Raw genomic sequence first — 25,040 nt, forward strand, 5'->3', positions numbered from 1 at the left:
ATCCTGGCTTTTAAATCTGTTTTACCTTGGTGCATTTGAAATACCGTAGCTGCTGGGCACCCTCGTGCCCTCGCACGTGCAGAGTCTTCAAGTGCCGGAGGAGCGGTGCTGCCTGTGCTCGGCACAGCCCCTGGGCAGTCGATGCGGCTGAGCCAAGGGGCTGCAGGGGCTTCGCGCAGGACAGGTCATGGAGGGATTTTCCTGCAAATTTTGCCCTTTTTTGGCCTGTTTTCCTCCCCAGCTGTTCAGTGAGCCGGCTTTCTAGATCTGGCATGAGGGGCTGTATAAGTTGATATTTTTCAATTTTTTTCTGGTCTTGTTGAGAATTACTGAATTTCGGAGCCAAGTGGGATGCGTGGAGGGGGTCTCAGTACCCCATGGTGTGTCACTGAACTCGGGCACGGTTTTGCTGCTTTTCAGGCAGGTGGTTTCTGCGTCTCAGAATAGCCGAGTTCATCTGGATTTGGTTTTTTGTTGGCAAAATGTTGTAGAAAAACAGCACTTGTGCCCCCTTTTCTGGTAGGGGAAGGAATCTGATCCTAATTTGCTGCGGATTTTTTTTTGCATGTGGTTTTTATGTAGGGAGTGAGCAGGACTGTGGATTTCTTGGTATTTACTGCAGGACTGTAGGTTTAGTAGCATTTTTATATTGCAAGGAACCGGCCTGAGCAACTGAAATGGGGAAGGGATTTTTATGCAGTTAAAAATTAGTATTCTGTGACTATCTGATGTATGCTACAGAGAAAAGCTCTCCTTGTTAAAAAAAACCAAACAAAAAACAACAACAAAAAAGCTGCCCATTACTTCAGTTGATCAAATGCAAGGATGAGAACATGGTTTTCTGATATTCCTGTTCTTTCTAATGTCATGGAAAAATAATCCAAAGTGGAAAAATAACACTTGTGTTATTAGTTTGGGTTTTTTTTTTTAACAACCAAGTGTTGAGGACGTTTTTATCTATCCCAGAGGGCATACGTGAAAAGAAAAGGATTTTCATGTTCATTCCAGCTCATTTTGAAGGGATCTGGTTTCTCATTTGGCTGGCTTTCAGACGCAGGGATAGCTGCTGGTGGGGAGCTGGCGAGTGGGCTCAGGCTGGGAGAGCAGGGCTCCTGCTAGCGGTGGAAATTTTCCAGCAACCTTGATGATCCTACTTAAGCCCTCAATTTCAAGAGAAATGAGATATCTTTTCCAGGCCCATTTTTTGCAGTTAGATGTCTATATTTCTGTGTGCTCATATATGTGTGTGTATATGTATGCGTGTGGTATACGTGCATTTGTGTAGTGACTTTCGCTCACCAACACTAACTGGATGAGATGCCGTTAAAATTAATTGCCTTTAAGCTGATGACAGACTCCTGGGAAGCACTGTAGGAAGGGAGAGGTGCCACTCTCAGAGCATCTACCCCCAAAATACCTGCTGTATATACACACCGTAAAGGAAAACCCCAGCCTACTGCTCTCTGCAGGTGTCAGCTGAGGCAGGCAGCAAGGCTGATTTCTTTGCCAGAATTAGGTTTTGGGCTGTGGGCAGCTCTTCCTGCCTGTGCTGAGCTGGGCTTCTCTAGCCTGAGCTGTAGAGAGGGAAATGAAAGGCACGGAGAGTTTTGAGGCAGAGCGTTTAAACACTCCTTCTTGTCTCCAACACTACCTACACTTTCCCCCCTTATGCATTCCAAATCCATTACTTTCAAATTATTATTTCTCTCCTCTCCTTTGCATTTTTGCCTCCTGCCCCTTCTCCTCTCTGTGTCCTCCTTGCCTCCCACCATGGTGCAGGCTGATCTCTGGTATTCCCCTTCCATGCTGATCTCTGACTCTGATTACGCTAATAGATTTCATTATGGAAGAGGTGGTGGGTGGGAGGGGAATCCCACAGTTCTGAGGTTGGGATTTTCAAAGGAATTAAGCTTTTAATTCCTCCTGAAAGCTGCAGGGAAGGGGTGCGTGGTGTCCTTTTCAAATCTCTGCCCACACCCTGCTCTTCCCTCCCTCGCCTTGAATGGGTCCTCTTTGCCATACCTTGTATTGCTGTGTCCTTCAAGGGTGGTGGTAGGCAGGGTGATATCATCTATATGGCTGCAAAGACACGTGTGTGTCCATGGCCAACATCTTCTGGCTCAGCTTATGGGTGGCTCAGTGCTACTTAGGTGAGCACAGAGCAACAGGAGAGTTATCGGTTTGGGGTGGAAATGTGGCTGATGCACAATCCATGAGATTTGTAATGGGCTCCCTCTTTTCTGCGTGCTAGATTCTAGCTCAGAGGAAGAGGAAGAGGAGGATGAAGAGGAAGAAGAGGAAGCAGAGGACTACGGGACAGACGGCACCGACAGGCTTTCATCGCCTGCCCTTGACGAGAGCGGCCTGGGCCTTCTAGCAAGGTTTGCTGCCAGTGCAATGCCCAGCCCCATCGTTCCACCTCCACTTTCCATCATCCAGCTGGAGGCCAAGCAGAAAGCGAAGAAGAAGGAGGAGCGACAGAGCCTGATGGGTGAGTTGCATGGTTAGGGTTGGTGCCATGGGAGCAAGGTAGAAGGTTCAGGAGGTCCTGCTGTGCTGCAAGAGAGCAGGTTGCTACCCAGACACTGTCTTGCCCTTTCTCTGCTTTTGGCTGCTTGGTTCTGATGCTGAAGGTGGGGGGAATCACCTGGCAAGAAAACAAGAACCAGTCATGGGTATGGCAGGTTTAGCAGCTGCAGCCATGGCTTCCCTAGGGGCAGTTGCCTGTGCCTTTCTCAAAGTTTCCTCTTTTCCTACCTGGCGAATCTTTAACAGTCATGCTGCAAAGGCAAGCGATGAGATACTGTGTCCCCTTGGACAGAATGCTGAAGGCAGTGAAGTGCTGTTACATTTTAGGGAAGGAAGCATGTGCTAAATGCAGCTGATCTTAGATAGTCGAGAGAAGCAGAGACACCCAAGCAGAAGAAAAACCCCTTCAATCAGCCCATCCCATCAGCTTCCTCATAGAAACTGGCCAGTGAGACTTGAAACAAGCATTCCTTCCTCTGCTCGTGTGTGTGCAGTGCCAGACCCTGTTTCTGTCCCCATCCTTGTCTCAGTGTCAGTGTGTAACAACATAGGTTTCATTTCTTCCTCTCCCCATGCCCTGCTGCACAAGTGCCCATTGGTGACATCGTTCCCGGTCAGACAGATCTATATGGGCTCCATTTATAAATTCTCTATTAATATTTATTAAGTGATAATGGAATTTATAGCATGCTAATGGAATTTATAGCATGCTTCGGAATGGAAAATGATGTCTTCCTTGGGAGCCCAGCTTGTTTTAGCACTGTTTCCATGCTATATTAGGCTTTTTCCAACTTGTTCCATCAGCCTCTGTTAAGAATTTGTCATCTTGTAACCTGCCCTCCTTGAAACTGGAAGCATCTAGAAATTGTCTCATGCGGCAGTGAGAGAGGAGAAGGGGTGTTGTAATTTCCAGTGGGTTTTTCATTTTGAGCCTTGCCAGCTTTGATTTTGACAGGCTTGCTCTTTTCCTGCTCATGCTAGGGCTGTCTCAGGGGAAGAGGTTTGGCTAGAAGATGAGAGCAGGTTCCTGCAGACTGAATTTACCCAGGAAAGTGAGCATATTTGAGAGAGAAGGACTGAGAGAAGATGCTCTCCATGCTTGTGCCTCGTTTGTTTTCATTTACCCACGTGAATGTTTTTCGGTCCTGTATGTCCCTTCTCAAGGGTCTTCTGCAAGCAGTGGTTATCACAGCAGGGGCTGTTCACTGCTGGGCTTGAGAAGAAATTCTGTCAAGTGAGGCCTGATTTCAGACCTTGTTGGTCTGAAGGCAGAGTCATGCAAATGAGAGTGCAGAGAGGGCAGATCCACAGCAGGTTGGAGGAGGATACAAGAGAGACCTTTGGCTGATGCTCTTTTTTGAAGAGGGTGAACTCTTTGGCTGATGCTCTTTTTTGAAGAGGGTGAACTAGGTTCTGCTGATGCTTCTACACATTTTCAGAGGTGCTGCGCCATCCCATGAGGTCCAGTGCCCTGGGAAATAAGTGGATTTAGAAAATCTGGGCTGAGTCTCTTGTTCCAACACAGACTTACTGCATGACCTTGGGCAAGTTTCTTTCTGGCTGTTTGTATCCCTCTGATAGCACAGTGCCTGTGCAGCCACAGTGCTTTGCCTGCCCTCCTGCCCATGTTGGTGGGTGTGTAGGTGCTGCCTCAGTTTCCCTTCTGCCCCTGGAAACATATGATCTTGCTCTCCTTTATCAGATTCTGGGGAACACACTGAAGGTGGTGAACATCTTGGCATTTACTACAGTACTTCAGGCCTCGGGGTACTGCTGTGCCCGTGATGCTGAGCAGAGGCCAATGTGAGGGGATTTCCATTTGCCACAGACAAAAGATCATTTACCTCTCTTGACCTTAAGGCGATTACCTGAGCCAATGAAAAGATCTGTGGTGTCTGATGGCCAATGGGAAAAAATAAGCTTGAAAACTGGGTTTATTCAGTTCCTTAAAGAGATTGTTCTCCTGAAACGAAGGTGAGACTGGAGAGGACTCCCACCAGGAGGAGAGGAAGGCTCAGTGTGTGGGGTTCGTGTTTCACTTCAGCTGAGGATCTCCTTTCTGTGGAGGGGCAAATGTTAGAGGATATTTTGTCTTACAAGCTTCCCTGCAGGGTTTTGGTTGTGGGAGAAGGGAGAAAATGGAGGCAGGGAACACACTGGCCCATACTGCCTGAATGGGTGGACTCTTGTTTGGGGCAGGGGAGACTTACTTTCAGGGAAATCAGTGTTTTATGGGGTGGAAATGCAGATCTGAGGGATATCAGGATTGTAAAGGGGAGCACCAAGGGCTCTGTTGAATCGGCACGGCATCTCCCGTGGAGCCCAAAAGCTTTCAGTGGGACGTGGCCCCTCTTGGCTCAGCCAGGACTTTGACTGATGGTTAAATCCTTTGCACTTAGGGACGGAGTTTGAATACACTGACTCAGAGAGTGAGATCAAGATCAGGAAGAAGTCACCTTCAGGACTGCTGCGGGGAAAGAAGGGGCCACTGGAGGCAAGCAGCATCCCGCCAAGCCAGGTCCCCAGCAGCCTCGACTCCGGATCTGGGAGCACTGACAAGGCCAAACTTGGGTCTGAGAAAGGCCGCAAGCTGAAGAAATTCAAGTCCCCCAAGGACTTGAGCTTTGAGTTTGGGCTGGAGGCCAGCGATGATGACCTGTGGAACCGGCGCCGGAGTGAGCGGATCTTCCTCCACGACGCTACCATGTCCTCAGCCATGCTGACCCCCGCGGCACCTGCCAGCTCCACTCCTGTCTCCAAGCCTGGGCGCTGTGGCAAGGGGGCACCCATGAGCCCCAAAAAGGAGGGCAGCAAGGGGAAGGAGAGGAAGGAGCTAAGCAAGGTGAGCAATGCACTGGCAGAATTGGTGTGGGACCCTTGGGAGCTGAGGGTTGAGGGGAGGGCAGAGGAGAGTTGAATCCTGTCTCAGCAGTTGCCCCAGTGCTGTTTGGCTGCCCCTTGTCACCCCTGCCAGCCCCACATACACCCGGAGGAGCTGTCAGGCTTGAATCTGACTCGCAGGGAGTAAAAGCCTCTTGTGTTTGAACAGGGCAGGTTACTTGTGTCACCCTCCATGTCCCAAATCCATCCTGCTTGGTTTGGCCAGAGTGGACAATCCTGCATTAAAGCATCTGTGAAATCTCTCTCCCACTCTCTGCACGATCTTATCCGCTTGCTGAGCTGTGGCCCCCACGCTGCCCTTTAAGGCTGTTCACCTTTTATATGGTGTCTTCTGAGGGCTCTCCCTGGCTGGTGGTGGTAGTGATCTCTGGGTTGCTGGCTTTTCATCTTGGCTGAAAGCTCAGCTCCCTCTAGCTCTGGTTCAGTTCATGGCAGCGTTTTGGAGGAGCACTGATTGTGAAGAGAGTTAGACAAGTTAGTTGTCACATGAGGCCGGCTGGGATCTTCTTGGACCTCTTTGGGGGAGGGTTTGATGGGCAGGAATTGCTCCCCAGGGTAATGAAAAGCTCTTTCCAAAATGTGTGAAGCCTGAAAGCAGAGCTGGGAGATGTAGGACGTGGTGTGGTCAGTGAACTAACTGCTGGCTGAATGTCATCCTACCTGTGCACAGCCTGCTTTGCTCCACCTTTCCCCTCTCCCTGGGCCCAGATCTTTACCAATCCTTTCTTTACTGATGGGAGTGTTTTCTTTTTATTTTTAGCAGCGGAAGAAGGGTAAAGAAACACCCTGCTGCTCCTCCTCCTCGTCCATGTCTCCTCCTGGCATCCCTAGCTCCCCATCTGATGTTCGTGTCAGCCTGGCGAATGCTTTGGGCTCCACTAAGAAGAGCAAAGCCAAGGTGAAAGCCAAGGAGGTGAAAAAAGAGGTGAGGGGCTGATTCTCGTCTGGGTGAACTGGAGGGTGGCTGGCAGAGCCCTGCTCTTTTCCTGCACTGTTGCAGCGTGAGGGAGTGAAAACAGACATGCAGGTTTTGCTGGGTGTGTTACAGGCAAAATGCTGGTTTGAGAAGCCTAAAATACAAGGAAGACTATCAGGTAGTACCTGCTGCTACCATCTGGCGTTTGTTTGCCTTCGTCCCCCAAATTAATGAGTAGGCAGGATTTTCTCTAAGGCCACCATGGGGTGGAGGGGGAGCCTTCATGGGTAGCAAGGACTAAGGAGTTGGTGATGGAGTTGCCTTGCTCAGCACTGGGTGAGCCAGGTCATAACTGGCTTCTGCTCCATTGCTGTAGCCTGTCTTCTCTCATAACACACGTTACTGCATTTTCTCACGTCATTTCTGAGTGTAATGCTTATGGTCTGTGTGTAACAGCAAGAAACGGATCGTGGGGCTTTGAGAAGAAATAGGAACAGTGCCTGCTGCTTGTTTAGTGAAGACAGGGTCTCAAGAACACTGTGCAGAGAGATGGTGAATGCAGAGCAAAAGCTACAGCTGTCTGCTCATAACCTCCAGGAGTGAGATGTGGCTAGGATGTGTGAAATAGCTTTTGGTCAGCTGTCAATGGTGCTTGGGGATAAACCCAGAAAAACAAAGGTCTTTGTCCAACCAAAAAGCAAGTTAGGGTACACCCACTTAACTCTCTGTGTGATTAACATTGGTGAGGATGGAGACAAGTTTGTCCCAATATCCTCAGGTTATTTGTTGCTGGAGGAAGGTGAGATGGGATCAGACTGTTGCCTGTTGTCATCCAGCTGACGTGCTGCTTGCTCTCCTGCAGAACCGAGGGAAAGGAGGAGCTGTCAGCAAGCTCATGGAGAGCATGGCAGCAGAGGAGGATTTTGAACCCAACCAAGACAGCAGCTTCTCAGAGGATGAGAACATCCCACTGAGCATGCTGGTTGAGCGACCACCCACGCCAGGTGAGGGCAGGAGGGGCCAAGGGGCTAATTGTACAGGTAGAGGAGCTGGGCAAGTTTCCCAGGGCTGCTCAGAGGAGGACTGTGCTGCTTTCACACATTCCTCATCCAAAGCCATGAGTCCTTGGGGTGGAGATACCACTTTTCCAGTCAATTTGGCTTGCCAAAACCACGCCTTATCAGAGTGGCCCACTGTGACATCCAGATGAAGCCCAGTCTCTGAGCTGCCCTATTTTCATTTATTGGTATATTATTATTACCAAGAGGGGGGACTTTTTATTATTACCAAGAGGGCAAAATTTTCCTCTGCCAGGAGCTAGCCAGAGGGAGAGCCCTTTCTGCAAAGGGCTTACTGGCCTTTTCCTAGGGGAGGGTGATGCTGGGAGTATGAGGTTTCCTTCTGCCCTTACTGTTGCTTTTTCATGTATGGTGCTCTCTAATCCCTGTCTTGCTCCAACACCTCACAGCTCCCCGCTCCTGCATAATTGACAAGGATGAGCTGAAAGATGGTCTGCGTGTCCTCATCCCCATGGATGACAAGCTGCTCTATGCTGGGCATGTCAAGACGGTGCATTCACCAGACATGTGAGTTGAGGGGCTACCGTATCCAGCCGGGCTCTGCTGGTGAATGGGGACATAGCTGATGCAGGGATCAATTTGGGCTTGTGTAAAGCTGGCTGGAGAGAGACTGACAGAGTCTGGCAAGGAGGGAAGGAGAGTTCACTCTGGCTTATCAGCGCTGAGGAAAATCCAATTACCTCTCGTTAAATGCTCTCAAATAAACTGGTGGTAGGGCTCAGAGGGAGGTGTTAGCTGATCGGGGTGATGTCTTCCACGTGCCCTGTCTGACCGGGCCTTTGTGTTTCAGATACCGTGTGGTGGTGGAAGGCGAGAGGGGAAACCGTCCCCACATTTACTGCCTGGAGCAGCTCTTGCAGGAAGCGGTATGTGAGGCCAAAGGGTGTCTGTCCTTGGTGCCTGAGCCCTGTTTCGGGGTGGGGGAGGCTAGCTGGAAGCCTCCTCCTCCCCCAGCTGGGGCTGCAGGGATGCCCTGGTCCTGCCTCCGTGGCTAGTCTAGGCAGAGCTGCCCTTGGTGTGGGTCACTGCCCTGTGGGCAGACAGGAGGCCATTTCCCAACAGGGAAACTGTCCCTTGCCTTCTCCAAAGCTGCTTTGCTACATGCCAAGTGTGGTGGAATGGTCTGTGCTGGTGCCAAGAACATCAGTAATTGCCCTCCTCTTGCCCCAAGCAGATCATCGATGTGAAACCACCTTCGGTGCGATTCCTTCCTGAGGGCACGAGGATTGCAGCCTACTGGAGCCAGCAGTACCGCTGCCTCTACCCAGGGACAGTTGTCCGAGGTAAGGCCACCCTGGCTGCTCTGCGCTGTGAAGCAGGGATGTCTTAGTGGGATGAGGGATGTCAGGCTTGTCTGGGGAAGCCCTGAGGTCTGCTATGAATGTCCTGGAAGTCGGAGCCTGGCCCATTTCTCTCCTCCGGGTCATGGCCAACTCAGTCATGATGCTGGTTTAGTAACATCCTGTTGGTCCAGGAGATGTACTCTCATAGGAAGAAGTCTGAGCAATTTAGGAGCTTAAAATATCAGAGAAATTCAACACACTTCAAAAAGTCAGAATTAACTCCAGGCACCAAAGATTTCTGATGTTGTGGGGGTTTCTAAATCACCTCCACACTCATAGCTTTGCCTCTGACATATCAACTCCCAAGAAAGCCAATGGCATCCTGGCTTGTATCAAAAATAGCATGGCCAGCAGGACTAGGGAAGTGATTGTGCCCCTGTACTCGGCACTGGTAAGGCCGCACCTCGAATACTGTGTTCAGTTTTGGGCCCCCCACTACAAGAGGGATATTGAGGTACTGGAGCGTGTGCAGAGAAGGGCAACGAAGCTGGTGAAGGGTCTGGAGCAGAAGTCTTATGAGGAGCGGCTGAGGGAGCTGGGACTGTTTAGCCTGGAGAAAAGGAGGCTGAGGGGAGACCTTATCGCTCTCTTCAACTACCTGAAAGGAGGTTGTAGAGAGGTGGGGGTCGGTCTCTTCTCCCAGGTAACAAGTGATAGGACAAGAGGAAATGGCCTCAAGTTGCGCCAGGGGAGGTTTAGACTGGATATTAGGAAATTTTTCTTCACCGAGAGGGTTATCAAGCATTGGAACAGGCTGCCCAGGGAAGTGGTTGAGTCGCCATCCCTGGAGGTATTTAAAGGACGTTTGGATGAGGTGCTTAGAGACATGGTGTAGTGGTGGTTTTGGCAGTGTTAGGTTTATGGTTGGACTCGATGATCTTAAAGGTCTTTTCCAACCTATATGATTCTGTGATTCTGTGATTCTGTAACTCCCCCATCTGGTCCCATAAAAAAGCCAGTGAAGAGCCCTGGACAATTCTGCCATGGCTGGTCTTGCTTTTGGGCTCTTGGTTGCACTACGTGCGTAGTGGAAAGAATTGCTTATGAATTATAGACCAGTGATGCTGATGCAAGAAGAGAGGGTGGGAACACAGCTTGTTTCTCTTGGAGAGAAGGTGAAAAGCAGCAGCTCGTGATTGCTGAGAGTAGTTACAAAATGCAGGTCAAAAAAAGAGATGCTGCAGTGAAAACAGAGAAGTGAATTTCTGCAAGAATAGAGGGAAATAGGGGAAAGAGGTGGGAAGTTGAATGGTGGTTATGTTCTGGAGCAGTGCTGCTGACTGGAAAATTGTACACTGGGTGGGCTGGTTTAGTATTATCAGGGACTTTCCGTTGCAGAGCAAGCCTTCTGTGCTCTCCCTGCACAGCCTAGGAAAGGTGGGGATGGGATGCTTTGGAGCTGGTGCAGGATCCCTGTCTTCCCCCATGTCCCCAGTTCCCTGACAAGGGGTTTGTACTCTGATGTTTGTCCCTAATCCCATCTTCTGCTCCCCCAACCCGCAGGAGCCCTGGACCTGGAGGAAGATGGTGATCTCATCACAGTAGAGTTTGATGATGGGGACACGGGACGTATCCCACTGTCTCACATTCGGCTTCTCCCACCTGACTACAAGATCCAGTGTGAGTCTTGCTGTTCAGTTTTTTGCATGACCCTTCCCACTAGGAAATGTAGGGAGTTTCGGGCCACCTGCCTCTCAGATTCTGGGACAAGTTCACAGACTTTCAATCACAAAGATTGCACCATCAATTATGGACATGCAGAGCTGGGGTGGGATATAACCCATAGGGAGAAAGTCCCTATTGCGGAGTTGGTAAGGATATGTTCCCTGTATCGCATCTCTGATTTGTGTGTTATTTGGTTGCATTTGAGCATCTCTTTGACCTGTTCCAGGTGCTGAGCCTTCGCCGGCCCTTTTGGTGCCCAGCACCAAGCGCCGTAGCCGTAAATCCAGCAAAGACACTGGAGAAGGAAAAGAGGGAGCTACACTGGGGTCAGAGGAGCCTGTGTCAAAGGGCAAAGGGCGAGGGAGAAAGCCAAGCGTCAAGGCAAAAGCTGGTAGGTTGTCACCACTGCCAGACCTGGAGTTGAGAGAGTCCTTGCACAGTTCCCCACCGCTCTCCCCAAGATAGAGCTGTTGCTTGGGGCAAGATTTGGAGGGGAATGGATGCACTGCTTGCGTGCAGAGCATCCATGCATCAGCTCGCTCTGCTGTGGCTACAGTTTGCAGGAGCTGGCCTGCACTGTGCTTCTGTCGGTCAAGGCTGCAGAGCAGGGTCCCTTTTTCAGCTGAGCATCTCAGCAGCCACAAGTAGGGCCAAAGATGCAGGAGATCTGCAGTTTGGTTCCCCTGCAACTGAAGCAGCATCGCTGGGCATTGCCCATCAGCTGCTCGCAGGTGCTGGCATCAGGCCAGGCTGCTTAGTAAGGCTGTTCAGTGAGCAGTGAGGACCTGCGCCTCTTTGGGGATACCTGAGCAGTCAGGAACAAGCCACCCTTGGCCAGAGTCGTCAGCATTGGTGTCTGGTTGTGTCTGAGCTAATAAAGCCCATTTGGATGGATACCATCATGTCTTTGTGTTTCCCCCCCCTCTGCAGAAGAGGCTGCCTTGCCAGAAGAGAAGGATCAGGTTGAATCTTCACCTGTTACCTCTTCAGTCCCAGAGAAGCCAGCCTGCTTGGGCAAGCCAAGCATGAAGGGGTCGCGAAAATCGCAACCGCTGACGACTGGAGGCTCTCCTGCCCCCACAGAGGAAAAGCGGTCAAAAGCCAGCAAAATGAAGATCTCCACTAAGCTGCATAGTCCCCCGCAACCCACTTACCAGCCTGCTGTGTTTGGCAGCATCCTCAGCACGGAGCCCTACAGCGACCTCCCAGGGACGCTGGCAGCCTTCGGCTCCAGCGATGCTTCGGCGTCAAAAGCCAAGGCCAAGAAAGGGCGTCCTACAGAAGAGGCGCAAGAGTTTGGCACCATGGTCAAGGCTCAGAGGAAGCATGACAACGAAATCCTGATCAAGCTGGACCATGAGGGTGTGATGTCTCCAAAGACAAAGAAGATGAAGGAGGCGATGAGGATGCTAGAGGACTCGAACCTGGCCAGTCGCAGAGACGGCAAGAGTCTCTTGGGGCTGGGCTATTCCCCTGCAGTGGGTGCAGAGGGCAAGCAGAAATCTTCCCGAGCCAAAGCAGCTGAGGGAGACCCTTCTCCTGCCAGCTTCGGAGGAAAGTTCGATGGCTCAGCAGAGAGCCTCACTGCTTCGAAGGACCAGGAAGAAAAGGCAGCAGCTCCAGCAGCCGTGGAGGAGTCTGAGAGCAACAGCAGCGACAGCAGCTCGGAGTCAGAGGGAGAAGAGGAGGCTGAGAAGAACCGAGGGGAAGCCCAGGACAGCAGCTCAGCCAGCTCGAGAGCATCCACCCCTCTCTCTTCCTCCAACTCCTCCTCCTCTTCCTCTTCTAGCAGCAGCTCCTCTTCATCCTCCTCTTCCTCCTCTTCCTCGGCCTCATCGACCTCTTCTTCATCGAGCTCCAGCTCTTCTTCCTCCTCTACTACAGATGAAGACTCCTCCTGTAGCTCTGATGACGAAGTAGCTGAGGCCCAGCCAAGTTCCTCAGTGCAGCAAACCCTCCCACCCAAGCAAACCAAGCAGGCAGGGAAATCCCGCGCGTCCTCCCACCCCCAGAGCCAGAAACAGCCGGCGCAGCAGCCGGTGCAACAGCCGGCACCGCAGCAGAGTGGCAACAAGAGCAGGCCCAAAAAGCGCGAGGGCATCCACCTGCCCACCACCAAGGAGCTGGCCAAGCGCCAGCGACTGCCGTCGGTGGAGAACAGGCCCAAGATTGCTGCTTTCCTCCCCGCACGGCAGCTGTGGAAGTGGTTTGGGAAACCCACACAGGTAAACAGAGCCTCTTCCACCGCTCCATAGTGCTCTCGCTCGCATTTGCCTTGTGGTGTCTCTTACCCATGCCCTTTCCCTTCTCCTGGGGTGGTGAAACTCCGCTGGCATGGTGTGTCCCCGGCCAAGGTCTCCAGTTTGCAAGGAGATTGGTGTTGGCCTTTGCTGTGTTTGGGGGAGCGATCCTGCATGGCCTGTCCCTCTGCTCTGTTTCCTGTGGGAATGCTTGTGGATGCTGTGGCTCTACCAACAGCAAAGGGTGGGGTGCGGGACAGGGCAGGCAGTGGTGGGTGGGGGAAACCTGGGCAATCCCTGGCTGCTCACCTGTGTGATCCTCTCTTGGCAGAGGCGAGGAATGAAAGGGAAGGCCAGGAAGCTCTTCTACAAGGCCATCGTCCGGGGCAAGGAGATAATCCGCATCGGAGACTGTGCAGTCTTCCTCTCAGCTGGCCGCCCCAACCTGCCCTACATTGGCCGGATCCAGAGCATGTGGGAGTCATGGGGGAACAACATGGTGGTCCGAGTCAAATGGTTTTATCACCCAGAAGAAACCAACCCTGGGAAGAAACTCAACGAAGGCAAGGTAGGCTGGTCTCCTTTGCCGAGAGGGCTGCAAAGCTGCTTGTTCCCTTTTGTTTCCAAGGATGAGGAAAACACCCATGGCCCAGTTTGTTACTGGTACTGTAATGGGGGTGGCCCCATCATTTCATGTTGTGGGGGCTGCCTGTGGTGTGGACAAGTGTTGACCCCTTGAGCAGGGGAAGGGTGGGTTTAATTGCACTAGGAAATGAAGACTTTTGTGTCGGTCCAAAAAGAGTGTCAAAAGCCAGATCGAGTCTTTTTACAAGGACGACTGGCCTGGTGCTCAGAAATACGGAATTTTGCACACGTGTGCAGTGTGGTTTACAGTAGACTCTTAGTATTTATTACCAGTGGTTGTAAAGGCACATGTGGTGGGCAGGAGGTGATAGCATGGAAAAACAACTAATTCACCTGCTTTTCATTTCTGTTGTCTCTTTTCTCTTCCTCTTGGGCACAGCGCTGGGATCAGAAGTCGGGCAGGAGTCTGTCCACAGCTTTGCAGGCATCCAACCAGAGGAAGGACTTTATGGAGGTTGGTGAGGTTGGAGGAGGGCTGGGAGGGGATGGTGGGGACTCTGTAACAAATGCTGCTGGGGAAATGCCCCCCGAGCTTCTCTGGCTCTTGCCTTTTGCCTTGGCTGCTGAGTCTGCAGCGCCCAGGACTTTGGATGGGTGTTTCTGGGAGGGTGGGAGTAGCTGCAGGTGCTGGGTGTTGGGAGGAACAGAAGGCTGGTATCCAGCACCCATCTTTGCATTTGCATCCTTGAAGTGAGGATGACAAACTCCTGGCCTCCGTATTCCCCTGTCCGTGTGCTCAGCAGCTGCGGCATTCCCATCAGTGGGAGCTGAGGGAAAGCGAGGGCTCAGGTTTAGTGCACTGGGCGGATTGTGTCCACACTGCTCCTGGGCCTGTGCAGATTCCCAGTGTCCCTCCCCTGGGCTGGCAGCGGGGATGAACGGGGAGTTCTGCTTGAGTGTGAGCACAAGCCCTGGCCAGTTGCGATGGATGTTTTTCCTGCATATTGAAGGTGACGCTGTAAATGCTGAGAGATCTAATTACTCCTTTTCTTTCCATCTCCCTCCTTCCGTTCCTGTAATGCAGCGAGCCCTCTACCAGTCCTCTCACGTGGATGAAAACGATGTCCAGACCATCTCACACAAGTGTCTTGTTGTTGGTCTGGATCAGTATGAGCAGATGCTAAAGACGAAGAAATACCAAGACAGTGAGGACCTCTACTACCTTGCAGGGACCTACGAGCCCACTACGGGCATGATCTTCAACACCGATGGGGTCCCTGTCATCTGCTGACTGCCCAGGGGACACATGCCACCCCCTGGGAAGGGACAGGACAAACCTGAGGACGTGCCTGTTCAGACGACATGATTGTTTCTTTCAATGCTCATGACTTCTGTGTCACACTACAGACAGGAGAGCGCGAGAGACACGAGGAGGAAGGAGAGGGCTGAAGAAAGGGGTTGGGGAAGCAGTTACAGGACTTGAGGAAGATGCCGTTGGGGGGTGGGGGTGGGGGTACTTGAACCCCAAGGCTCTTCTGGAAGTGGCTTTAAGTAAGGTGACACTTGACCAACTTCTCCCTTCCTCCTTTTGGTCCAGGAAAGCACATGGGTCTCGTGATCATTTCACCAGCGGGACCCCCCGGCAGGAGGGATCCCTTTTGTGTCATTTGCTCCCATCAGTAACTTGGAAGCCGCCTGTACGTGGAAGGACACCTGCTAGCCTTCTGCGTACGTTCCTCTCCGTCCTTATATTCCCTTTCCTGCTTAGTTTCGCATGACCCTTTAGGAAGGACAGGGTGAAAGAGAAAGGAGATGAGTCTCTCTCAGCGCCTCGTCTCGATCCTCTCAGCGCCTTTTTGCGGTTCCCTTTCCCTGGAGGACCCCGGCCAGCAGTGTGGAGCACGAAGGGGCAGAGCTGGCCCCAGCACGGAGATGGCAGAAGAGGTCCTCCGGGCTGGGAGGAGCCGGGCAGAAGATGAACCAACATCCAGCCTGGGATGCTGCCTTCCCACTGCCTCGAACAAACAGTCTGAACCCACCTTCCCCATCCCTCTGCATCCCTCCTGCCCTGGGAGGGCACTGGGGGGAGCAAATGCATGGCCAGGGGGTGACACTTGGCGAACAAAGAACTCGTCTTGGAGCGTGCGGTGAAGGGGGGCAGGAAACGACTGGGAAAAGCTGCTGCTCCGTGCTTGGAGCAGAGGAGACCACAGGCCATTGGATTTTGGCATCCCTCCCCCAGCTTTACCCCCCATGCCTTGCCTGAGCAGAGATGCGGAGCTGCTGGGAAGCCCTCGCCCCTCATCTGATGGGAACAGGGATAGAGCGTGAAGCCCGGCCATGCCTGCCTGCTGTGTTTCCACAGCCAGAGCCCCACTGCCACCTTGGGCTCAGGGAGGGGACCGTTCAGCTTGCTCCATCCAGCCGGCCAACCTCCCAACGGCTCCCGGAGAGCCGCCACCATCGCCTCCTCCCTCCCTCTGCGGAGCTGACCCACCGTCTCGCTCCCGCTGGGCACACGCCAGACCCGTGGCATCACCCGCTGCCGCACCAGGGTTGCACCCGGCTGGAGGGGACACTGGAGGAGAACCACGCAACATCCTTGCACTTAAAACAAAACAAAAAAAACTCCAAGAGACGCACTGATCTTTGCAACTACCGACTCGCACTACAGATTGCTAGGACGCGGAGCGGGGCCCGGCTCGGCCGGGAGCCACAGCCCAGGCTCCGGTGGGGAGACGCTTAAGACAAGGACAGATTGGAAACTATCCGCCCTGGTACCAGCTGCGTACCAGAGACTGGAGGCCGGGGCTCAGGGGAGAGGGACGCCCCTGCGAAGTTACCCCTCGTCCTTTAAACGAACCACATGGTGCTGAGCTCGTACCATCTCCACCCCGGGCCACCGGCGCCTCGGCGCAGCGGATAGTGACGGTTCTAGCCTGTACAGTTTTAATGTACCAAAAGACTCTTTAGCCCTCCTGTATTATAAGTCTTTAAATGGATTCAACTTTTTAATTATAAATATAAATATAAATATATATATATAAATATAAACTTTTTAAAACTGTGAAAAAAATTATGAAATTATAAAAAAAAAAAGAAAAAAAAACAATGACAGAAATGAACACAGTCTGACGTTTAGAATATTATTTTTTATTTCCTGTTGGATTGTGATTGTAAATGATCTGGGAACAGGCACACCCCCCCACGCTCAAAGTGTACTGTACTTCTAGAAGCAAATTGTGTGAGCATATTTTAAAGAGCGAGAGAGAGAGCGCGCGAGAGAGATTTTATGCTAATGTTAAATAGAAAGCACTTAAAACCCACTGCCTTCTATGGAACACAAGGATATTTCAGACAATCGAGAGGAAAGGAGAGCCAGGTTTTTGTCTTTTTTTTTGTTTTGTTTTGTTTATGTTTTGTTTAAAACAATTTTTTTGGCATTCTGTTTGTTGGAGAACTCCGTGTGATCTTTTTTCATAAAAAAAAAAAATTAATTGAAAAAAAGCAACCCAACGAAGCATCTTTCTTTGTCTCGCTTGTCCTGACCGCGGGGTTTTTCTCCCCTTGGTGGCAATGGTCACTTTTTGGCTCAGCCCCTGCCTCGTGTTCGGGGAAAGACCCAACCCAGGCGCCGCGTGGCTCTTCGGGGAGCCCCGTCCGTCCGACAGTCCCCCTGCGGGGTGGCACGGATGGGCGGGATGGGACCCCGGAGCGGAGGTCTCTGCTCACTGGGGCCCGTGGGGCAGGAGATGCGAGTTCTTCCCCTGCAGCCACGGTGACTCCCGTACCCCGAGCCCTGCAGGGATGGTGTGTTGAGGATGAAACACTGCATTGGCTCTTTTTGGTGCGATCTGCACTTCAACCAGCCGGGGGCTTGGCAAGGAGAGACCCTGCGGTGCCGGTGGGGCTGGGTCGGGGGTGCCAAGCCTGGCGCTCGCTGCCTCCTGCTCCCACTGCCTCCAGCCCTTGGGCTTCGCTTCCTTGGGAGATGGCACCTGCTGCCTCCTGGCACAACGAGGTGCAGCCGGTCCCAAAAAGCGGCAGCCTCTGGTGTTGGCACCTTCTCCAGATGGTTTCTGCTCTGCTCAGCCCCTTCCCTCTCCCGCTTGCTGCCCGCAAGGGTGTTGCACTGCACTTCAGCAGCAGTTTGCAGACTGGCAGAGGTTTGATGGGACCCGGTGACAAATCCAGCTGCCCCAGGTGACAGAGGGGACCCTGGAGATGGGGAGCAGCACAAGGGGCACCCCGAAACCCCACAGGACAGGCACCAGGCATCACCCTGTGTGTGTTTGCCAGCCCAGCCCATCACCAGCAGCCGAGTGCCTGCAGTGCCAGGGCTGTGCCAGTGCTAGTGGCACGGGTAACAACTAGGCATCGTCGCGAAGACGTGTAATCTGGCGTAATCTGCAATAAATCCTGAAGCTCGGCAGTGGCCCGCGGGTGGTATCCACAGTGCGGTGGCCTCAAGACCCCTCCTCAGGACATCAGGATCCCCCCTCAGCCCCATTGCAGCCCAGGAGAGGGAGGTGATGGGGCAGACCCACAGCATGGGGTAGGGGGAGGCAAGTGCCTGCCTCTCGCAGTTAGGGGGGGCCAAAAAAAAAGACACAACTGAAAAAAAAGGTACTTTTTTTTCCAGCCAGCAGAAGTGAATTGGGTCTTCTACACAGCGATTGGCGTATTTGGGGAGGGATCCTGATTTCAAGCCATTCTTGGTGAAAACCTGCAGCACCATCAATGAAAGCCGAGAACAACCTTCCCAGAGGCACCGGGGCCTGAAGGAGTGTCCTCTTTTGGTGCTCCTCTTCCTCGCCAGCCCTCCATCACCCTCCTCCCCAGTGCTGGTCCTATTACCTTTGGGATTTGGCAGTATTTTCTTCCTCCTGGCAATGGCTTGGCTCAAACAGAAGACACCCCCCCATTCCCCCACCGGAGAGCTGCACATCGCCGATGGGAAACCCCCCCAAGAGCAACGGGACCATCCCCCGGGGTGAGGGGAATGTCACCCCAAGAAGTGGCCCTGGCTGGGGCAGCATGGGCTGTTTTGGGATGCCATGGCCCCATGCCAACAGGATGCTGGTCCCTGTCCATCCCGGGGCAGCTTTCTGGCTCCGGGCTCCCTCCCTGAGAAGGGACATGGGCCAAGCGGGGCGGTGGGGACCGTGGTGGGAAGCAGGTCCCATCTTGTCCCCGTCGCCCCGCCCCGGAGCTCAGTACCCCAGCGTAGAGGAGCTGTTGGAGGTCTCGGTGTAGAAACAGGTACTGTGGGACGTACTCGTGAGGCTGTAGGCAAAATATGCCACGGCCGAGCCCAGTGTTAAGCCCGTCATGTAGGACACAGTCATGGTGTTCCCTGCAGGAAGGGACACAAGGTGTCAAGGCGCTCTGGCCATCCCGCATGGGGTCCCTGGGAGGGCTTGGTCCTACCTGCCAGCTCCCGCTGCTCGGGGCTCACTTTCCCGGCGGCCAGGATCATGGGGACGCTGCCGAAGTAGCCGTTGGTGATGCCCATGAGGAGAGAGAAGATGCAGGGCCAGGCAGGGTGGCCGAAGGTGGGCCTCCCGTTGGGGTAGACGCACATGATGAAGAGGGGGATGAAGACTACGCGGATGCAGGAGTAGACAAGGAGGTGGGTCCCTCTCCAGTCATAGGGCAGGGCAGCCAGGATCTGCAGCGAGAGGCAGAGACCATGCTTGGGGGCCAAGGAGGATGGGAAGGGCAATATGGTGCCCAAAATGGGGCAGCAAGGAGAAGCTGAGATGGTGGCAAGACCATCTGCTGCAGGAGCCCAACCTCAGCCATGCTGGTGAGCAACCTCACACTAGTTAGATACCCGTGGGGTGGAGATGACCCTTGGTGGAGCCAAGCGGCTTTGAAAGAGGACACAAAAAGGAGGCATGGTGGAAGGGAAGGCATCCGCCCCACCGTGTTGGAGTTGGCCTCTCTCCTACCTTGCCGACGAAGTCGGAGAGGTTGAAGATGGCCATGATGAGGATGGGGAGCCATTCCCCCAGCGTGCAGTTGTGGATCTCTGACTCCAGCCCGGGAAAGAGGCACAGCGTGATGAAGTAGGTCATGGCGATGGAGAGCATGTAGGCCCAGATGAGCCGGGACACGACGTAGCGGTGGAGCAGCATGTCTGGCAGGTATGGGCAGCACGGCTCAGCCAAAACCCACAGCCCTTCCCTCTGCAGAGCCTCAAAGGCTTGCCTGCACCCCAACAGTGGCTTCCAAAGATGTGATTGCCCGATGTTTTTGGGTGCATTGAGAAGGGATGACCCTTCCCCAAAGTCCTAGACCACCGATCGTTCCTTCTGCCCCACAAAATGCTGCAAAATTGACTTGCCCCCACCCCCCTGCCCTGAGCCCACCACCCACCTCTGAAGCTGGGCCAGCTCCTCTTGATTTTGGGCCGAGGGACGTCAAAGCGCATGTAGGTGCCACTGCCGGCCAGCTCAGCTTCGGGGCCTGGGCTGCCCCGGGGGGAGCTCGGCTGCCCCCGCAGCCGGTTCTCCTGTGTGAGGGAGAGCGGGGACACCAGTGCTGGGCTCCAGTGGGGAGAGGGACCCAGGGGCATCAAGGAAACCCGCCCTTGGCTTACAAATCGGATGTCCTCAGCAGTGACGTCGTGGTGGACGCGGTAGCCTGTCCCATGGTCACCAGTCCCCCGGGGCTCGGGGAGACCCTTGCGGGAGCAGGTGGTGTAGTAGCGGACGAAGCGGGTACGCTTCACCAGGAGGTGGAGGATGAAGCACGTCAGCTCCATGCCGATGGAGATGAAGAAGAAGATGACCGTGTTCTCCTTCTCGTCTGACAGCAGCAGCTTGGTGAAGATGCGGCTGAGTGAGATGATGACCCCGGCGGTGCCTGGTGGCACAGGAGAGCTATTGGCACCGGGTCCTGCCGAACCCCATGGCTCGGGGACCCCCAGCGGTCCCCCACCATATGGAGATGATGCCTCCAGGTGTGGAGTAAGTGATTTTTTGGGGGGCAGTGGAGCCATCTCTGGGTAGAGACCCCCACCCCCAGCTTGACGTGGCAGTGCAGTGGGCCTTGCAAGTGATTTACAAACCATTAAACACCCCGCTTTGCTGGGGAGCACCCTGGGGTGCCCCTGATCTGCTGGCAACCTGGCTAGGCTGTGCTGGGGACAGCAGGGCCCTGGGTGTGACTCGCCGGGGCCCTGGGAGACAGTAGAGGAGGGTCCCCCCCAAGCGAACCCACACAGTCGAACGCGGACGCGGACGCAGGTACTTACTCTCGCCCGTCATCACCCCCTGCGTGTAGCGCTTGGGCAGCAGCCCCGTGTAGCCGTAGAAGCTGGATTGCTGCACTTCAGGAGAGATGCGCCGAGGGGAGAAGGAGGGATTATTGCTGCAGCCGAAATGCCGGGTAGGGGGGGAAAAAACCCCGGTGGGGGCCCACGTGCCGTGCCACCCAGGAGCTACACCCTTCCTGAACAGCCAATGCAGCGCCCAAAGCCTTCTTGCCCCAAAAGTGTGTGGGGGGTTTTGCCCTCCCTGGATGGCCCACCATGGCTGTTCCCACCAAGAGTGGCCACCAGGTGCAAGGCATTGGGAAGCCCAAATGGTGGCCCAAATGGCAAAGTCATTGTGGTGTCGGGGACTGATGCACGGCTTGGTGCTGGTGCCCCTGTCCAGTCCTGTGGTGCCTGGACAGAGGTGGAGGGGACGGAGCAGGGACACGAGGGTCAGCTTACAGGGATCAGAGCAAGAGGTTGTCCCAGGAGACCACGGCTCTTGGGGATGGGGATGTTTTCCCACCCCTATCTGAAGGGCTGTGCTTGCCCCAGTGCCAGCCACTGTCCCGCATACCTGTGCAGCCAAAGGCCACCACCCCGACGGCAACCAGGTTGATGGCGTAGGCTTGCCTGCGGGTGAAGAGCTCCAGCCAGACGTCGCAGATGCTGACGAAGAGCAGGGGCCCCAGGGCGAAGAGGTAGCCTGCAGGTGGGAGATGGAGGCGGGTGGTGCTGGGGCAACATGGAGCCAGTGCTGCTGGGGGCTGTGGGGACCCCCACTCACCCACGGAGATCCGGGTGTGCAAGCTCAGCAGCTCCACCAGCGCGTTGTTGAGGATGACGGCCACCAAGGCCACCAGGATGTAGGTGAGGCTCATGTCAAAGACGATGGAGGTCCCTGCGGAGAGGCAGGTGATGGGGGGTGGCGGGGGTCCGGCTCCCCTGGAAGCAGGGCCGAGCTCTCCCCAGGTTTGGGGTGGCAGGGAAGTGCTGCAACTGCTGGAGACCTACCTGGGTATTTATGGTGCAGGTAGTCCACATCGGTGATAAAGCTGTTGTACGGCAGAAGAAAACCCACCCCAGCCAGCAGCATGGCAAAGTAAATCCCATGGTATCGATCCTGGGGCTCGGGATCCTCAGAAACTGCCCCATAAGGGGAAAGAAAGAGAAAAAGATGTGACAGGGGCACTGCTGCAGCCATGGGACCTGCAGCAGACCCCCGCCATGGGGCGGTGAATGGTGCTTCCACATCCTTTATGGCAAACGAGGGGTCACCCACAGCAAGCAGCCCAGCGCCCCACAGGTCTCACAAATAAATGGCCCCAGCCATGAGAAACTCCTTCTCTAAATAAAGGCATTTCAATGAGAGACGCAGGAGGCAGGAAAACATCTGGGCTTTGGGGGCTGATGAGTTTTAATAGCAGCCAAATAACCTGAGAGCCAGGCAGCGCAGGGAACAGCCAAAGCCAAGGTGCAGGAGGGGTTGGAGGGGTGTGGAGGTGGACGGCGATGCCCCAGGATGCGGAGCAGGGCTGGGGTAAATCCCAGGGACATTCCTGAGCCCTGCACGGGAAAGGGTGAAGCTGCAGGCTGGGGGTGAGCCGGGCAGGAGAGCCAGGGCATGAACCTCAGCTCCTTGCCAACCTGCAGAGCCCGCTGCCACGGGATGCTGTGCAGCTCACGTGGGTACGAACAGGTCCAAAAAAAGGCGTTAGGCAATCTTATGGCATTTGTGGCTATTAAGCCCATCCCAGGAAGCTCCTAAATGGGTGGGAAACCAGCAGGAAACCCGGCTCCCGGCTGTGGGTCGGGGCCCTGCCTGCCCTCACCCGGCTCCATGAAGGTGAGGATGCCCTTGGCCTGGCTGCCCCTCTGCAGCTCGTCCTCCTCCAGCTGGTAGCTGTCGAAGCTGAAGCTCATCACCACGTTGCCCTCCGGCGTCCCCGCCGGGCTCAGCTCCTTGAAGCGCTCGGCTCCCACTGAGCCCATCGTGGCCGACCTGGGAGGGAGAGCGGTGACACCCCGGGGCACAGCTCCTGTGTCCCCCCAGGGACCGTCCCCTGGGTGATGCCAGGGGTCTGCAAGGGATGGATGGCACGTGGCTGGCCCTGAGCCTTCGTCACCCCACGGTACCGCCGCAGCTTCTATGTTTTTTCCACCTGGAAAGATGCTTTCCCCGAGCAGAGTGGGGTCCCTTGACCCACTGGGCAGGAGTTTGGATTTGGGGTGGCGAGCGGTGATCGGGGGGTCTGTGCGAGCCTCCCCCAGGGCACAGCACTCAGCCCAGCTCAACACCTCACCACGATGCTACCAATGCCAAATACCACTGCACTTTCCAAAAGCAATTAGAGAAATTAATGGGTGAAAACCACTCACTGAGGGCGGCTGCACGGGAAGATCCCGGCTGCACACAATTACTCTGGTTTATGCCTTTTTTCAGCATCTCTGCTGCCCGGGGCTGGGGCAGAGCCACTGGCCTGGGCAGACACACTCCTGCAGCCTTTTCAGGGAGAGGATGGGATGCGACCTGGCTTTTAAGGCGAGCATTTTAGATCTGCTTCTCCGAGGGGCCACAGCACAGCAGGGAGATGCTCAGAGAGCTGCCGGAGAGACCCCCAGCAGCACACCCGAGAGGGTCCGCACCTAATGCATCCCAAAACGAGCTCCCAAACCACCTGGCATCCTCCAGCGACCCTACCAGAGCCACCCAAAACATGGTTCAGCCCTCTGGGGCCAGCCCAGCCCAGGCCCCGGGGAGCAGCCCGGGGGCCGCTCTGTATTACCGGCGCCAGTCGCTAGATGCCAGCCTGCCTCCGCGCCCGCTGCCCGCGGACCACCCAGCCGGCCGGGGGGGAAATCTCCTCCGAGGCAGCAGGTTGAGGCAGGCAAGGGAAGAAAAATCAATTACAGTGATCTCTTTGGTCTCCCTGCCAGACGTGGCGTTTGCAGGAGCAAAGAGGTTTTGCAGCATCTCCCCGGCTGCCAGGATGGGTCGGATGCTGGGGGACCCCAGGGTGGGTGGCGAACGTGGTGCCCACGGACGCTGCAAGTGCAATCCTAGAGCCTAAAATGCATCTGCTCGCTGCAGGGACTGGTGGCACAGAGCGGTGCTGCCATGGCCCCAAGGCCACGCAGAGGCCTGGATGGAGCCAGGCTGGGGTCCCCACCCTGCACCGCGCCGGGGTGCACCCCAAGACCCCCCCATCCGGGAGCACCGCGGGCAGGACAACCCAGCGGGGCACGTTTCGGCTGGGGACACCGCTCCGTCACATTGCTCATGGAGGAGCTGGCTGTGATCCCCTCCACCAATCACCCTCCTGTGCCTGAGACTACCCCAGGCAATAAAACCCAGTGGGAAGCATCTCCCGGGATGCCAGGAAAGCCTGTTGCAGGGTTTTTCCATAGCAGAGATCCCAGCTGAAGAACACGCCGGCTGGAAACACCCCGTACCTGCTGTGGCCCAAACTTCTCGATGCCGCGGGGCCGGGAGCAGAGCGGGATGCGCTGCACGGCCACGGTGCTGGACCAGCTCTCCAGCACCCATCCGCCTCGCCTCTCCGAGCATCCCTGTGCCGCGGTAAATCAGATTTTCCCCTCCCTTTGGATTTACACCCGTCTACACGGGAGGGGACCCGGGCCTTGCCGCCCCTCTGGCCACAGGGTGGGAGAGGAGGGGAGGGGAGGGGAGGAGAGGGGAGGGGAGGGGGTCCTCCATCACGGCCGGGGGTGGGAGGTCTCACCCAGGGCCAGGGCACCCGCAGGGCTGGGCAAGAGCGGGGGACCCCAGCCCCGCTGCGCCCCGGTGCCGGGGGACCCCCGGGCACCGCAGACCCACCCCGTCAGGGCAGAGAAGCGATTTTTTTTGCTCCGGCGAAAGGGTCCCCCGACATCTTGCACGCAGCGAAGTTGCAATAAGGACGGGGGATTCAACAATCCCGGTCCTGGGGCTGAAGGAGAAGCCCCTCGCGGGAGGGAGCGGGGAGGAATCCCGGCCCCGGCCGCGCCCGGGGGAGGATGCTCGGCAGCCGGGCAGGGCCGGGGCCCGGGGGAGGCGTCTCCCCGCTCCTCGCCCCCCGCACCAGGCGGTCCCGGCCGTGCCCAACAGGTCGGCGGCGGCTCTTACCTCCCTCCGCCGCGGCGGCTCTGCGGCATCGGCGCTGCGCCCGCCCCGCTCAGCACCGGCGGCCGCCGGCCCCCGGCCCCGCCATGCCGGAGCCTCCTCCGGGAGGGGGGGGGGGGCGCGGAGCGGGGGCTGCCGGCAGCGAGTGCGGCGGCGGCGGGCGAGCAGCGGAGGCGGCCCCGGCCCTGCCTCCCGCCCGCCCGCGTCCTCCCGCCTCCCCCCGTCACTCCTCCTCCGCTCCCCCCCGGGACGCGCACCGGAGGCCGGGGCGCCCCGGGCCCCCCCGCCAGCCCCGGGCCGCCGGGCGAGGGCTGGGTCAGCCGCAGGAAAGGTTTTTGCAGTGAACAGAGCCCGTTCGCATCCCTGTCTATAGGTACCGCCTGTAGGTACTGCCTATA

At 55.5% G+C, this 25,040-nt stretch overlaps 2 protein-coding genes across 5 annotated transcripts in view; one reads left to right on the forward strand and one right to left on the reverse strand.

The window, feature by feature from the left end:
• Positions 1-16,709, forward strand: part of TNRC18 (trinucleotide repeat containing 18) — a 57,836-nt gene extending 41,127 nt beyond the window's left edge. For all 3 annotated transcript variants that reach the window (XM_075514815.1, XM_075514817.1, XM_075514816.1), the window contains 13 exons: positions 2,252-2,491; positions 4,929-5,371; positions 6,191-6,355; positions 7,209-7,350; positions 7,815-7,932; positions 8,216-8,291; positions 8,600-8,708; positions 10,272-10,388; positions 10,660-10,824; positions 11,364-12,658; positions 13,005-13,241; positions 13,698-13,772; positions 14,343-16,709. In XM_075514815.1, the coding sequence (XP_075370930.1) occupies positions 2,252-2,491; positions 4,929-5,371; positions 6,191-6,355; positions 7,209-7,350; positions 7,815-7,932; positions 8,216-8,291; positions 8,600-8,708; positions 10,272-10,388; positions 10,660-10,824; positions 11,364-12,658; positions 13,005-13,241; positions 13,698-13,772; positions 14,343-14,549 (3,389 nt within the window). In that variant the 3' untranslated portion in view covers positions 14,550-16,709. The remainder of the gene's footprint in view (positions 1-2,251; positions 2,492-4,928; positions 5,372-6,190; positions 6,356-7,208; positions 7,351-7,814; positions 7,933-8,215; positions 8,292-8,599; positions 8,709-10,271; positions 10,389-10,659; positions 10,825-11,363; positions 12,659-13,004; positions 13,242-13,697; positions 13,773-14,342) is intronic.
• A 28-nt stretch (positions 16,710-16,737) lies between these two features.
• SLC29A4 (solute carrier family 29 member 4) lies at positions 16,738-24,802 on the reverse strand. 2 transcript variants are annotated; one of them, XM_075514819.1, is made up of 11 exons: positions 24,646-24,802; positions 22,352-22,521; positions 21,534-21,665; positions 21,307-21,420; positions 21,097-21,225; positions 20,520-20,594; positions 19,863-20,128; positions 19,640-19,775; positions 19,213-19,400; positions 18,689-18,929; positions 16,738-18,614 (listed from the first exon to the last, which is right to left on the reverse strand). In XM_075514819.1, the coding sequence occupies exons 1-11, from the start codon at positions 24,672-24,674 to the stop codon at positions 18,472-18,474; spliced, it is 1,623 nt and encodes a 540-aa protein (XP_075370934.1). In that variant the 5' UTR covers positions 24,675-24,802; the 3' UTR covers positions 16,738-18,471. The 2 variants fall into 2 exon arrangements, with proteins under 2 accessions (XP_075370934.1, XP_075370933.1); XM_075514818.1 differs by having other exon boundaries at positions 19,640-20,128.
• Positions 24,803-25,040: the final 238 nt, after the last annotated feature.

This window comes from Mycteria americana, chromosome 12 (assembly GCF_035582795.1).
Source record: "Mycteria americana isolate JAX WOST 10 ecotype Jacksonville Zoo and Gardens chromosome 12, USCA_MyAme_1.0, whole genome shotgun sequence".
Lineage (NCBI taxonomy): Eukaryota > Metazoa > Chordata > Aves > Ciconiiformes > Ciconiidae > Mycteria > Mycteria americana.